The 14,762-nt window shown below is 46.6% G+C and overlaps 1 protein-coding gene across 1 annotated transcript in view; it reads left to right on the top strand.

Annotated features, from left to right (window-relative positions):
* The window catches only part of LOC147621782 (Putative methyltransferase family protein), a 30,708-nt gene extending 16,664 nt beyond the window's left edge, over positions 1-14,044 (top strand). The window contains exons 5-9 of the mRNA XM_086822788.1: positions 99-149; positions 372-528; positions 13,134-13,275; positions 13,424-13,532; positions 13,632-14,044. Of these exons, the coding sequence (XP_086678914.1) occupies positions 99-149; positions 372-528; positions 13,134-13,275; positions 13,424-13,532; positions 13,632-13,783 (611 nt within the window). The 3' untranslated portion in view covers positions 13,784-14,044. The remainder of the gene's footprint in view (positions 1-98; positions 150-371; positions 529-13,133; positions 13,276-13,423; positions 13,533-13,631) is intronic.
* The last annotated feature ends 718 nt before the right edge of the window (positions 14,045-14,762 follow it).

The raw sequence follows: 14,762 nt of genomic DNA, 5'->3' as shown, positions 1-14,762 counted from the left end.
TATGTATGTATGGAATAAGAGTTAAATTTCGTTTTTCTTGCTGGAGATATTTGGACTTCTCACAAAGATGTTTTACTAAAGTTTGCCTTTTTGTACAGGACTAGTGGGCATTTTGATGGCTAGGAAAGCTCGGTTGATGTTTTTGACAGGTCATTAAGCTCGGTGCCTTCTATCCTATGTAGTCAAAGGTCTCTATATCAATTGTTGCTTGAAAACAACTAACGGGAATACATGATATTTAACTCTAGGAAATCTAAGGCTAGGTGTATGCTTTATCGTAAATATTCAGTGGAATAAGGATGTAGCATGTGGGCTAGTAGAGGTCCATAATGATAGTTGGACTTCACCTAATCAAACCGTTCATGGTGCAGATTTCGGCATTGATATTCTTGATAACTGCTATCGGAATGTGCACTTAAACTTATGTAGGTCCAAGTTCAATTTGGGGACTTTGAAAATACGCTGGTTGGATTGGCAGGAACCATGGCCACCAAGTATCGGAGAGGCATCTACAAACAATCACCCTTTGTTAGTTCACCTTCCATCTATGGTAATGTTAGATGAAATCATAGTATTCATCATGCTTTCATGCTAGATTGTCAAATGTCAGGGCATCTTGTGGGTGTGGTTAAACTTAACACATCAATTAAGTAGATAACCATGCATTCACACTCGAATCCCCCCTCTATCTCTTGTTCTTGTTCTTCGCCTTGAGAAAGAAATAAATATTAACTATGGATGACTCCTGTCACGGGCACACAAGTGGACATGGCTAAACTCATAGCTATCCTTGATTAGGCAAAAGTCTTAGGGTAGATTTGGGGCACTAACAGGCTCAGCAGGCAGGGAAGAAGAGGCAAGTGCACAAGCATCACCATGGCTCAGCCTATAACCAGCCCACACACACGAGTGTTTTGGCCATTGCTTTGCTCTTCTGAGCATTAGGAAGCTGGTCGATGGCATATATTGAGACGTGGGCATTACTGAGACATGAGCAGAATATTTAGGATTTATTAGTATTTTATGTGGGTCGTGGACAAGGAGAACTGGCCACCAGCATATGTACTGGCCGACTTGTGAATATGGATTCCTATAAAAGGCTAGATACAAACATGGTCATAATTGTCTGATCCCCATTCTTGGGGCAGGTCATAGTTAGTCCATAGAGGTCTTAGGTATCCCTTTTGGAAGGCCAAAGGCCATGGAAGTTGTGCAGCCAATTACATGTGAATACACAGCTTATCTCTTTCTTCTCTTTGTCTAACCATTGCTTTTGCATTAATGTTCCTAATTAGTAGGCTTAGGGCTGGATCAAGTACAGCAAGGCTTCCGAATGCAACATTGGTATCGGAGCATTCAGGCTCAGCCATCTAAGCACTAAGCTGTGTCCCAAGAAAGGTGCACAGATCCATAGAAGAATGCAGCCAGGGTAGCATTTATGAGGTGGTCTGCAATAGGCAAATGTGCTCAAAGGAGCATACCATTGGCTCTCAGATCAGTTCCAAAGGTGGTGCATCAGGCATGATCATTCTCAGCAGGAGACCATAGGTGTGTTAAGGGAAAGGGATTGCAGGCATGGTGACAAAGTGGAACAGATGCACAATTCTCAAACCAGGCTTGGAGGAATCAGAGGAGTGACAGGTTTTCTGTCGAAAGTATCAGAAGTCAAGTAGTCAAAGTACAGAGTTTGTAGTCCAGGGAGGAAGGATGACAGGTGTCCAACCCACACACGAGTGTTTTGGCCATTGCTTCGCTTTTCTAAGCATCAGGAAGCTGGCTGATAGCATATATTCCGATGTGGGAATCATTAGGGCTGGCCGACCAGAATATTCAGGATTTATTAGTATTTTAGGTGGGTTGTGGACAAGGAGAACTGGCCGACAGCATATATGCTAGCTGACTTGTGAATATGGAGTCCTATAAAAGGCTAGTCCCAAACATGGTTACAATTAATTGATCCCCATTCTTGGGGCAGGTCATAGAGGTCTCAGGTATCTCTTTTGGAATGGCAAAGGCCATGGAAGTTGTACAGCCATATACATCTTTTTGTATCATAGCAATATATTGGATACACAGTTCATCTCTCTTCTCTCTCTATCTAATCATTGCTTTTGCATTAATGTTCCTAATCAGTAGGCTTAGGACTGGATCAAGTACAACAAGGCTTCTACATGCAACAACTCTGTTGGTCTTGGCCACCACTATCGGCCAAGGGGCGTCACCGTAGCGAGGTTGTGGGTATGTTGAGCTTGTGGGAAGTATACCCAGCCAAGGATTCACTCCTCCCTTGTTTGCTAGACAGGAACCTCTTGAGCCCTCTGCTCCAAGTAGGCTTCCGACGTCACACCACAAGGTTGGGTCCTCTCTCAGTGCAGTGCTTCTCTCAGTCTCTCACTCCCTTTGTCAATGCATGAAACACTCACTAACATACAAGCAACAACATCACAAGATAAGAAGTTGTTCCCACGCATTGCCCACACATCTTGTGAAGATTGTTCCCTTCAGGATGACTGAAGTATCCCCCCGTCTGTGCACCTGCATCTCCTCTCCCCCTGTCCTCCTTTGCAAATTGCACTGCCCCCACCTCCTTCCTTCAGAGTGCTTCTGCCTGCCTTCACCCTCTCTCACCCTCCCCTTCTCCTTCATGCTGCCCGTGTGCGCTGCCTTTCGCCACTGACCGCCCTGCCTCCTGTGCGCCCCGCTTTCAGCCCTCCTGCCCGGCCCCCATGCGCCTCTGTTTCCCCCCTCTGCCTCTTGTGCACCCGCGCCTCCATTTCACTCCGCCGCCTCCTTCAATTCCCTCCTTCTTCGCTTCCTCTTCGTCTTCTCTTGCCTTTGTGTCGCCTCCTCTCTCCTTGGAGTCCTTCTCCAGCCTTCGTGTCGCCTCCTTTTCCCTCGTGTGAGCTCCCCTTTGCCTTGCCTTTCTGCGCATGACCTCCTCCTCACTTGCACCCCTCTAGCGCTTCTTCACCGTAGGTTCTTTGCATTTGGGTAGTTGCCATGTTGGCAACTTCTGATCTTTGAACCCCTAGGAGGCCTCCATGGCAGCCGCTCCGTCATCCTCGACTGAGGTCACTGTCCCTTGCCTCTCTTTTTCAGAAGCAGACCTCGACCTTCTTGCTTTGACACTCGCATCTTTGGAGGCCTCCACCTTGGTATGCGGGTAGCTGCCCGGTGCGCGGATAGCTCAGGGATGTGTTACAGGCAAGCCTTCTTGGTGTGCCTAGAAAGATCACTGATATTCATCCCTTGGGGCGTGGCTACGAGTTTGATTTGCCTGCAGCTCTGGACATAGTCATGTAGTTGAGCCGCGTTGTACTGCATACGGCCTTGGTCTTCTTTGCGAGGTGGCAGCGCGGCTTCAACCCAATTTTTGACCCTTTGGCTGGCGTCTCAGGATTTCCCGTTATTCATTGATTGTATTGATCCTGGTCAACGTGTCCGTGGATTGTTTCTAAATAAATTCCTGAAAGGGGGCGGGGCTTGTTTCCCGCTCAATGTGGTGTACTATGCAAGATCCCTATTCCCACTTCTCTCTCCCCTCTCTCTCTCTCTCTCTATATCTTTATCTCTTGGACATGTGGTTGAGTATGTCACGGCACGCTCCATTGGGCTTACATAGAGACTCCACACAAAACAAGATAGAGACTCAACACATTAACCAAACATCAATTGAATTCCACAATCACCCTTGCAATACAAGATGGTGTGTTGATGTAACGGGAGGCGGACGGGTGTATTGGAATCGTATAAATGTGAACTAGATTCTGAGCACTTAACACTTGAGCATTACAACCACAAAGCTGAAAATGACAGTACACCACATAAAGGGGCCGATGATAGGCTGACTCCCCCCCCTTTAGGTTATATTACCAAAAGAGTCTGAGATTACGGGTGCCTGGGGATTCACCACCAGCCTGCAACACCTGATTCTTCCAAATACATCATGAATGAATACATTTCAAACAAGAGAATCTGTAGGTACATCCGCCCTACACACAGGTACATCCGCCCTGCACAAGTCTCTTCACAGGTACATCCGCCCTGCACAAGAGTATCACAATCCTCACAGGTACTCCGCCCTGCACAGGATGTAAATGGATCTTTAGGCCCTGTTTCCACGCGAGAAACTGATCCAGAAACCTGTGTTCTCCGCGAGCAAGTGTCCCCAATGCTTGCCCTAAGCACCTGTTATACCGGGAATCCTTGAGACACATCCTATGCTCACATATTCCATTGCTGTCCGGCCTGTTTTGTGCAATAACCAGTCCAAAACAGCAACTTTCTATCGGGAGAAATCCACCTGTAAGGGGTCCTACAGCCTTGTGGAGGTCCCTAGAGCTGTCCTGTACTGTCCAAGTTGACTTTGGACACCTGTAACCAGCCCAAAACTCGCAATAACCAGAAATTGCAGGTCTGAAATTTACCAACCAGCCCTTTAGAAGAGTGTGGGGATCGATATCCAAGCTTGTGTGAGTCCGGGAAGCAAGCAACCAGCCCTGTAGCAACTCCCAAAGCTTCAACCAGCTCTCCAATGTGTTGAATCATGAATAAAACAGCCCAAAAGGCCTCTTGAGGGAGGCGCCTTTTTCCGGTGCCACCTAAGGGGCTTGGTGGGTGCACAAACTGGCTGACATGTGTCCCCATAAGGTGTCCAGGTAGGTGTCCAGCCCATAGTGCTCCATTTGTCCAGTTTGTGTAAGTTTAGGTCCAACCAAATGGGAAATGGCCATAAGCTGTCCGGACTTCATTAATTTTGGTCCAACCAAATGCAAACGCATTATAAGTTGTCCGGCCACTTATTAATGAGTGTGGACCTGCAAACCAATAAACTTTAGTAGTAAATGAAAAAAGCTGTAAATTGAGTGTGGACGCACTTACCACTTGCAAAACCCATAAGCCCACAGTTTTAGGCCCAAACAGGAGTGCACACACGTGTCCACAAGGTGCCCGGGCGTCCCTGGTCCCTGGGACTTCACAAGCCAAAATAACAAGCATTGTCCAGGCAGCAAGACAATGTCACACAAAGTAAAATAAAGTTATGGCATGCATCATTTATGCATTGTGCACATGTAAACTTGGAGAACCACCTATCATCATTCTTGTGCTTGAAAATATTCCGCCTGCCATCATAACACACCATGTGTGCATGGCCGGAATCCACACGAGCATCGCCCGAAAGTCCACAAATGTCCTGCCATGTCCTTGGACTCATATGCATCCACTCATATGATCCATACACATGCCCAGGTATAATACATACATGCATCCGCATGTTTCTAGACCTGACACGCATCCGCATGTCCCGAGAATATTGGGGTTTGTGACATCCCCTGGCTTCTAATCAGTTGACCGCAACTGAAAAGCCTCCAGATAGGCCTTCAAAAGATCTGGGTAATCCTCGAAGTAGGCCTCATCCATCCATTTCGCATTCAAAGCTGAATAATTCTTGAACTTCCCAAGGTACCTACGAACAAGTTTGCCTCCCGCAAGCTTTCGTTCCTTGTGAAAAACAATCTGTTCAGGTTGAAGAATCTCTTCCAGCTCATCCACCTCGGGGCTCACGTGGGAAAGCCTGCCCAGGTCTTGACCAGCCTTGGTATGGTTGAAAAATGATGCACTTCGGATCTGGGAGTACAAGCCGAAATGCAACATCATTGATCTTCTCCAAGATCTGAAAAGGTCCATAGTACCTGTTGGAAAGCTTAGGGTACTTTTCCTCTTTCCCTGGTCTCTTCCGAAGGCGTGCCTTTTCAAATTTCAGCAAGACCCAATCACCTTGTTTGAATTGTATATCTCTTCTATGCTTATCAGCTGCCTTTTTAATCTTGGTTTGAGACCTCTCTACGTACCTGTGTAAATGCAGTATCCAAGTCTCTGACATACTCATCTGCTGTAAAAATCTCATCCTTTGTACGAAGGATGGGTGGTAGTACCACCTTGCCATAGATAATCTCAAAGGGCACCTTGTCCGTAGAAGTATGTACCGTATTGTTGTAGACAAACTCCACAAGTGGTAAATACTTCTCCCAATCCGATTTGCGGTCGGATACATAAGATTTCAGCAAGTCGAGGACGGCTGAATTTGCTATTTCACTTTGCCCATCTGTCTGTGGATGGTAAGCTGATGAGAAGTTCAGCTTTGTACCCATATTGTCAAACAATGCGCGCCAAAATAAGCTTGTGGTTCTAGGATCTCTATCCCCCACGATAGATTTAGGCATGCCATGGTGTTTGAATATCTGTGCCAAAAACATCCTAGCCATATGATCTGGCTTTATTGTCTTGCGCACGGGAATGAAATGTGCCTGCTTGCTAAACCTGTCAATGATGGTCCAAATAGCATCATTTCCCTGTGGCGTCCTTGGCAAATCCATAATGAAATCCATAGCAATGCTTTCCCATGGTTCATTTGGTATAGGCAAAGGCTGAAGCAATCCAGGTGTTTTATGTTGATCAAACTTGACCTTTTGACATACCATACATTCACGTACATATGCTTCAATATCCTTGCGAATATCCGGCCAAAAGAAATACCTCTCCAAAGCTTGTGCTGTGGCCAAAATGCCTCTATGACCTGCATATGGAGGAGCATGGCACTCATCCATAACCTTATGGCGAAGGTTCTTTACCACACACATGCGATTTTGCATCATGAGATATCCATCTCTTATGACATAAGATGGGACAGCAATAACCTCTTGTAATTCAGCCCATACATGTGCAAAATCCTCATCCAGATGATAAGTATTACGCATATCCGATAAGTCCTCATGGTATGCAACTGTAATAGCATGAACCTGTGGTCGTCTAGATAAGGCATCTACCACCACATTCTTTTTCCTTGGAGTGTGTAAAATCTGAAAATGAAACATCGAGAGGAAATTTGCCCATCTCATATGCTTCTCTGAGAGCTTCGTTCTCTCTTGAGCCACACTCTCCAAATGAGTGGAAAGCTCAACACGAGAACGGATGTGTCTTCTTGGAGCAAAGCGGGAATGAGTAGAGGATCCCTCATCCTTACTCTTCTCTTGACCTGCATCAAGCCTAGCACCAGGGACTCTTGTCCTTTCAGCATTTGGCACTTGCTGTGCTCTTTCTGCTTGTTGTGCATCATGTGCATCACCACGGGCAGCCATGAGGGGTGGCTTCTTGAAAGCCAAACTACCATCTGCTTCAGTGTATACATCACCCTTAACCATTAGGTATGCAAGTGCAAGCTCTCGGGGTTTCTCAACATCCATTTCCTTTGCAATTGCTTCAAAAGTGACTTCATGGACCGAAGCCTTTGCCTTTGCAGCCAACACCCTTTGTACAACCGGGTCATTTTTCAATGACCTAAGCTCTTCGGTTTCAGCCCTATAGCGTTGCACTTGACGCCTCAAAGATTCCAAATCAGAATGCATAGTGTCATGAGTACCTGCATCTCCATAGACATCATTGCTTGCAGCATCTCTTGCATCCCTTGTACCATGAAATTCACGGTCCTGTGTGTTCTCCACACTGTCAAAAATGTGGTTGTCCATGACACTCAAATCAGCTCACCACTTATGATTCCAAGCCTCAGACCGTTTTCCAATGAGGGGAAAAACTGAGCTCTGATACCAATGTAACGGGAGGTGGACGCGTGTATTGGAATCGTATAAATGTGAACAAGATTCTGAGCACTTAACACTTGAGCATTACAACCACAAAGCTGAAAATGACAGTACACCACATAAAGGGGCCGATGATAGGCTGACCCCCCCCCCTTTAGGTTATATTATCAAAAGAGTTTGCAAAGTACAAGATTACGGGTGCCTGGGGATTCACCACCAGCCTGCACCTGATTCTTCCAAATACATCATGAATGAATACATTTCAAACAAGAGAATCTGTAGGTACATCCGCCCTACACACAGGTACATCCGCCCTGCACAAGTCTCTTCACAGGTACATCCGCCCTGCACAAGAGTATCACAATCCTCACAGGTACTCCGCCCTGCACATTATGTAAATGGATCTTTAGGCCCTGTTTCCACGCGAGAAACTGATCCAGAAACCTGTGTTCTCCGCGAGCAAGTGTCCCCAATGCTTGCCCTAAGCACCTGTTATACCAGGAATCCTTGAGACACATCCATGCTCACATATTCCATTGCTGTCCGGCCTGTTTTGTGCAATAACCAGTCCAAAACAGCAACTTTCTATCGGGAGAAATCCACCTGTAAGGGGTCCTACAGCCTTGTGGAGGTCCCTAGAGCTGTCCTGTACTGTCCAAGTTGACTTTGGACACCTGTGACCAGCCCAAAACTCGCAATAACCAGAAATTGCAGGTCTGAAATTTACCAACCAGCCCTTTAGAAGAGTGTGGGGATCGATATCCAAGCTTGTGTGAGTCCGGGAAGCAAGCAACCAGCCCTGTAGCAACTCCCAAAGCTTCAACCAGCTCTCCAATGTGTTGAATCATGAATAAAACAGCCCAAAAGGCCTCTTGAGGGAGGCGCCTTTTTCCGGTGCCACCTAAGGGGCTTGGTGGGTGCACAAACTGGCTGACATGTGTCCCCATAAGGTGTCCAGGTAGGTGTCCAGCCCATAGTGCTCCATTTGTCCTGTTTGTGTAAGTTTAGGTCCAACCAAATGGGAAATGGCCATAAGCTGTCCGGACTTCATTAATTTTGGTCCAACCAAATGCAAACGCATTATAAGTTGTCCGGCCACTTATTAATGAGTGTGGACCTGCAAACCAATAAACTTTAGTAGTAAATGAAAAAAGCTGTAAATTGAGTGTGGACGCACTTACCACTTGCAAAACCCATAAGCCCACAGTTTTAGGCCCAAACAGGAGTGCACACACGTGTCCACAAGGTGCCCGGGCGTCCCCGGTCCCTGGGACTTCACAAGCCAAAATAACAAGCATTGTCCAGGCAGCAAGACAATGTCACACAAAGTAAAATAAAGTTATGGCATGCATCATTTATGCATTGTGCACATGTAAACTTGGAGAACCACCTATCATCATTCTTGTGCTTGAAAATATTCCGCCTGCCATCATAACACACCATGTGTGCATGGCCGGAATCCACACGGGCACCGCCCGAAAGTCCACAAATGTCCTGCCATGTCCTTGGACTCATATGCATCCACTCATATGATCCATACACATGCCCAGGTATAATACATACATGCATCCGCATGTTTCTAGGCTTGACACGCATCCGCATGTCCCTAGAATATAGGGGTTTGTGACAGTTGACATAGCCACACCCCAACAGAGTGCTCTCACACACTTGCCGCCTAAAACTATACGTTCTCCACTATTGTCTCGTTGCATTAGCTATGGCTTACCCTTACACTGCGATCTCCTCTCTCTTGTTTGAAGGTAGCCTTGGAGTCTACAACCAAAGTAAAGAGAGAGCCTCGAAGGGAGGGTAAGAGGGAATATTTCCCCTTGAGAAAGAGAAGATCACACCGTCGGCGGGAAGGAGAAGATTACACCATCGGGAAAGAGAAGATTACACTCCAGAGAGATTTTCCCTTGCCTTGGGAAAGGGAGAGATGTGAGGGCCATGAGTGCCCTAGGTTGGTAATGCACAATGTGAGTGCACACGGCCGTTAGTTGGAGGAGTTAGAGAGCACCAATGGTGACGGCGGTCGTAGAGTTCGGAGAAGAGCACCTGCAGTGACAAAGGCCGGAGAGGTCGGGGAGTCAAAGAGCATTGAAGGCGTCTCGAGCTGTGTCATTGGTGAAGACAACGATGATGGAGTGATGACCGGTGTTGGAGCCGGGCAAAGATGGGTGTGGCGGACCCGGCTAGCCATCTACACGTCACCCATCTACACTATCGAGAAGGAGAAGATCACACCATCGGGAAAGACAAGATTACACTCTAGAGAGATCCTTTCTCGCCTTGGGAAAGGGAGAGATGTGTGAGGGCCATGAGTGCTATGTAGCCTAGGGTGGCAATGCACAATGTGAGTGCACACGGCTGTCGATGGACTCCGAGGTTGGAGAAGTTGGGGAGCACTGACAGTGACGGCAGCCGGAGAGCTCGGAGAGCATCGGTGGTGACAAAGGCTGGTGAGGTCGGAGAGCATTGGAGGCCACTGGAGCCATGGTGTTTGTGAAGACAATGATGATGGAGTGATGGCGGTTGTTGGAGCCGGGTGGAGATAAGGGATGGAGTGCGGAGGACCCGGCTAGCCATCTACAGGTCACCCATCATTACTCCATTCACCATCTTGGTGAATGTTGTAGACAAGAATGAAAGCATAATCTTTTGGCGTGTTTATACCCTGAGTGGTGTGCCCGAGAGGGAGACGTCCGGGCACCTAGGGCTACGATTGCCCAAGAAACGAGATGGAAGTTGGTGAAGGTGGACGCACCTGCGCCTGAGGGTGTGGTGACTGCAATACGGTCGTCGATGATGGAGCACAGGGTGAAGGAGCGTTGAAGCTTCCAGGAGCAAGAGGTGGCCCAGGGTCCCAAACTAGACCCAAAAAAAATCAGTCAAGGGCACGGCTGGTGTTCGTCAATGGAGAGGATGGTGGAGACGGGGGCATGGTTGGTGGAGAGGATGTGGGCTAGGGGGGGTGGTGTTTCTATCGGTAGTGAAGATCTCTATTTTTTATTTTATATAAGCCGGTTGGAGAGGGGGTAACTTTGTTGGGGAAGAGGCCTTGGTGGGTGGGAAGATAAGGGGAGGCGGGCATGGTCTGTTGGAGAGGTTAGGATGGAGGTGGTTGGTGGAGAGGAGAGGGTAAGCAAAAAATGTTTTTTTTTTGGGGGGGGGGGGGTGTGGTGCCCTTTTTGCCTTTGTTCGGTTGGTATGGAGGGATCTTCACGGAGGCCCATGCCCGTGGCCTTAGCTCCTCCTTCGAGGACCGATTTGCAGCCAATTTGATCAAAACCACCCCCCCCCCCCCCCCCCAAAACCCCCACCCCAACCTTCTCACCCTTCCTCCTCTTTATGAGGTAGTACCCCTATGAAAGCGGCCAGCCGTGGAGGGAATGGCCCTCCCCGTTTTTCTTTTTCCTCGAGGGTTCTGAGCATGTACACTATGGTTGGTGTTTTTTAACTAATAGAAGGATCCCTTTCCTGGGAAAAAAGATCAGCGTTAGTTTTAGCTTTACTTAGTGTTAATTAGATTAAGTTCCGCTTGGATGTCACATTGGTATAAGAGCATCTAGGCTCTTCCTAGGCATCTTAGGGTTTCAAGGAAGTGCATTCAACAAAGTAGGGTTTGCATTTTTGAATTTGCCGCCAATTTAAGGTTTGCATTTTTGCATTTGCAGCCAAATTAGGGTTTGCATTTTTAAGATAGATCAAGCCCTCTGAAAAGCTCTGCGGCATCACCCCAGTGTCCAAAACATGCTGAAAGCCCCTGCCGAGGCCTGGCCCCAAAAGGTCCCAATAGCGCATAAAAAAGGCCGGCGTCAGTCCGTCCTCCCCTGGGCAACTATGTCGCGGCAGGACCCTCAAGGCCTCGGCAAGCTCAATCTCTGAAAGAGGCGCACCAAGAACCGAACGCATACGATCTGTGACCCTCCTCTGCACGTGGGCCCACACAGTCTGTCTGCAAGCATCTCTGTCCTCAGTGGCTGGCTCCACTGAAAGCAAGTCTCTATAAAAGCAGAGCCAATCAGGGTTTACATTTTTGCATTTGCAGCTAGTTTTGTGCATATGCATTAGGCAAGGTACGTCTAGATCTGTGTGAGTTGCAAGAAGCCCAGTCAGCGTTAGAGCATGCGTTAGGGTTTTTTGCAACGGGAACAGGTCATAGGTCCAGCGTTAGTTTGGGCTTGTAGTTGGGTCTTAGGTAGGAAATTTTTTCTTACCAAAATGGGCAACAAGCATTGAAGAGCTTCTAGCAAGGGACAAACTAGTAGTTCTCGATAGTGTCTTGAGAGAGATACCTAGAATCTTTGAGAAGATTTTGAACCAGTATATGGCTAGTATGGCAGCATTGGTAGGTACCAAAGTGGAGTCACCATAGATTGAACAGCCCAAGACCGAGAGCGTTGTCTCTTTCCTCGTACAGAAGAGCTTTCAAGACGGGAAGAGCCTATGGAGGATGCTTTCCACAGACCATGATGAACTGGAAGAGGTGCAGTTGCCCGAGATGACATGCCAGAGAGCGTTGTCTCTCTCCTCGTACAGAAGAGCTTTCAAGACGGGAAAGGCCTATGGAGGATGCTTTCCACAGACCATGATGAACTGGAAGAGGTGCAGTTGCCCGAGATGCACATGCCAGAGCCTGAGCTAGTTTCCGAGGTGCAGACAACATAGCTAGAGAGTCTCTCTGAGTTGAGAAAGGAGGAAGATGAGATTCCTAGTGGAGTAGTTTCCGAGGCAATATGTCCACTATTGGAGGTAGAGCCAGTGTGTTTGGTGAAAGAGCTCTGGTAAAGATAATATTGGGGACAGATTCATTGGATATGGAGCCTACAGCTGGAGGACCAGATTAGAAGCGGAGCAAAGGAGCTTGATTTTCCCCAATGCTCCAAGTTTAGCAGGACAAGAAGCCATGTACATGCCCATTTAGGGATGCCTATGGACATGTCCTACCATGCAGTTGTCTTCTGGTGGTCAGGATTAGAGGCCATGTTTGGGCGGATGGGCTCCAGTTTTGGGCAGCCGGATACCAGACAACAGGGCACCCAAGGATTAGTCGATGTGAATCGCTTTTTGAACATTGAATCTAGTCATGCACAGTTGGCCAACCAACCAACCCAAGCAGCTGACCAGCCCTTTAGTGACTATATGATATGCCAATCAATGGTCATTGCAGGGCATCCTAGAAGGGCAGCACAACCAACATCAAGGGTAATCATATTTGCAGCCCTCTTCTGGTTTTGGCATTAAGGCACAACAAGTGCGCTTGGCATTAAGGCACAGCAAGAGGATAGCACGACTTGCATTGCATGGTAGATATGGATGACAGATCTTAGCATAGATCTGAAAATATACAGTAGTTTAGGGTCTCTCGTGCCTCTTCTCTATTTGTGTTTGGTAAGTGGGATTATCGTTAATCTCAGCTTTGCTTAGCACCAATCAGATTACATGTCACAGGGAGCTAGGCTTTCTGTTGCAGTTCCTTTTGGTCCAGTGTAAGGGCTGTGTGTAGTTGCTTACTGGTGTTTTCTTTTTTACCAGACTATACTCTTGGCATGAATCAGATTTGGAAGAATTGAAGGAAGCATCCATTATTGTTGCGGCCGATGTGATCTATAGCGACTCTATAACTGATGCATTTTTCAGTTTACTTGAGAAATTGATGCCTTCTGGATCTAAGAAGGTGAGCTAATTTTGGACATAAATTCAATTTCTAGCATTCTCCACCATCTTTCGATGCCTTTTGGATCTACGAAGGTGAGCTAATTATTCATTTTCTAGCATTCTGCGCTTCTTTTCTTTTTTTCTTATGCTTTATCTTGTATCTACAGGTGCTGTGGCTAGCCTTGGAAAAGCGCTACAACTTCAGCCTTTCAGATCTGGATGTAGTTGCACATGGCTATCACCATTTTCGATCCTTTGTAGATGATAAAACACAAGGTGAAGCAGACACTTGGATTCTTCTTAACAACAATTTGTAAAGTCTCCTTTATACATTGTGAACAAACTTTTTATGAAGAAGTTTGCCTTTTATTTCAGAATCTCAACCAGCTCTCAGGATTGAAGAGTATAACATGCAAGACTGCAAGAATTTTGCTGGGAAGCAGCTACCGCTAGATCAAATACCACAGTATATACTTGAATATGAGCGGACAGGTGACTTGGAGCTATGGGAAATATGGAGAAAATGAGCATGCAAGCAGCTTATTCTTATTCGACCTGGTAAAGAGTATTAAAATAAAAAAGCAGTAAGAAAGTAGGGATTTACGGCATGGCAAATTGAGCTTCTGATGCAATGAAATGGCCCAGTGTATGTAGTGGATTTGTATTGTTGAACTCATCCATCAGCATAATGATATGTACATGTAAATCAGCACCATCTGTGTTAAAAAACCTCTTGGTATTTATGCAGAATGAGAAGTACATGTGCTTTAACCTAAAGAAGATAATATGTAAACCTAGCAGTATAGATGCATGTCTTTTTGTTGTTAGTGTCTTGGGATGTATGTCTGTTGGGCACATCCTCTTAACATAAACGGTAAGATGCAACTCTAGCAGTATAGATGCGTGCATTTTTGTCGCCAGTGTAGCAGTCTGTAGCAGACCCAGTGGCAGTTAGTGGCTTGAAGCATTGAAGAGTGGGTAGCCAACCCTTTCCATGCTTGCAGCCTAACTGAAAGAGAGTCTTTCTTGAAGAGCTCCCCACTACTGTGGGGGGTCAATGATACACAAGAATCTTGTAAGACACCAAAATAGTCGGCCACATGTTGATCACTACTAACGCTGCCTAGTGGGGGCAGGGTTAAAGTTATATCTCATTGCCACGTTATTCTTGTGCGAGAGAATTCACAACATCACTCTTCTCCACAAGAACTCAAGCATTTCATTCCTTTGGTGACCATTCTATTTGGCATGGCTCAAAATGTGTTCTCACAACCTACTTGTCTCCACATTTCTGTGAACAGGTGGTGAGAATATGAAGTTGTACCTTGAAATATATGGTGGGGCTTCAAAGCCTCATCCCTAGAGGTGTAATAGGGACTCTTTACACTCTCCAAGCTCCTTGTGTTATATAGGTCAGGCTTTGCTGTGCAAGCTTAACAAGACCTTGCAATGACTTCTTTTACATGTGTTTTCACACAATTTCCTTCATACAAAAGAAGGTAAAAA

Source organism: Cibotium barometz, chromosome 29, assembly GCF_041138505.1.
Source record: "Cibotium barometz isolate CiBa-2024 chromosome 29, ASM4113850v1, whole genome shotgun sequence".
In the NCBI taxonomy this organism is placed as follows: domain Eukaryota; kingdom Viridiplantae; phylum Streptophyta; class Polypodiopsida; order Cyatheales; family Cibotiaceae; genus Cibotium; species Cibotium barometz.
Note: the sequence above shows the minus strand (reverse complement) of the source record. Positions and strands in the feature narration are given on the sequence as shown.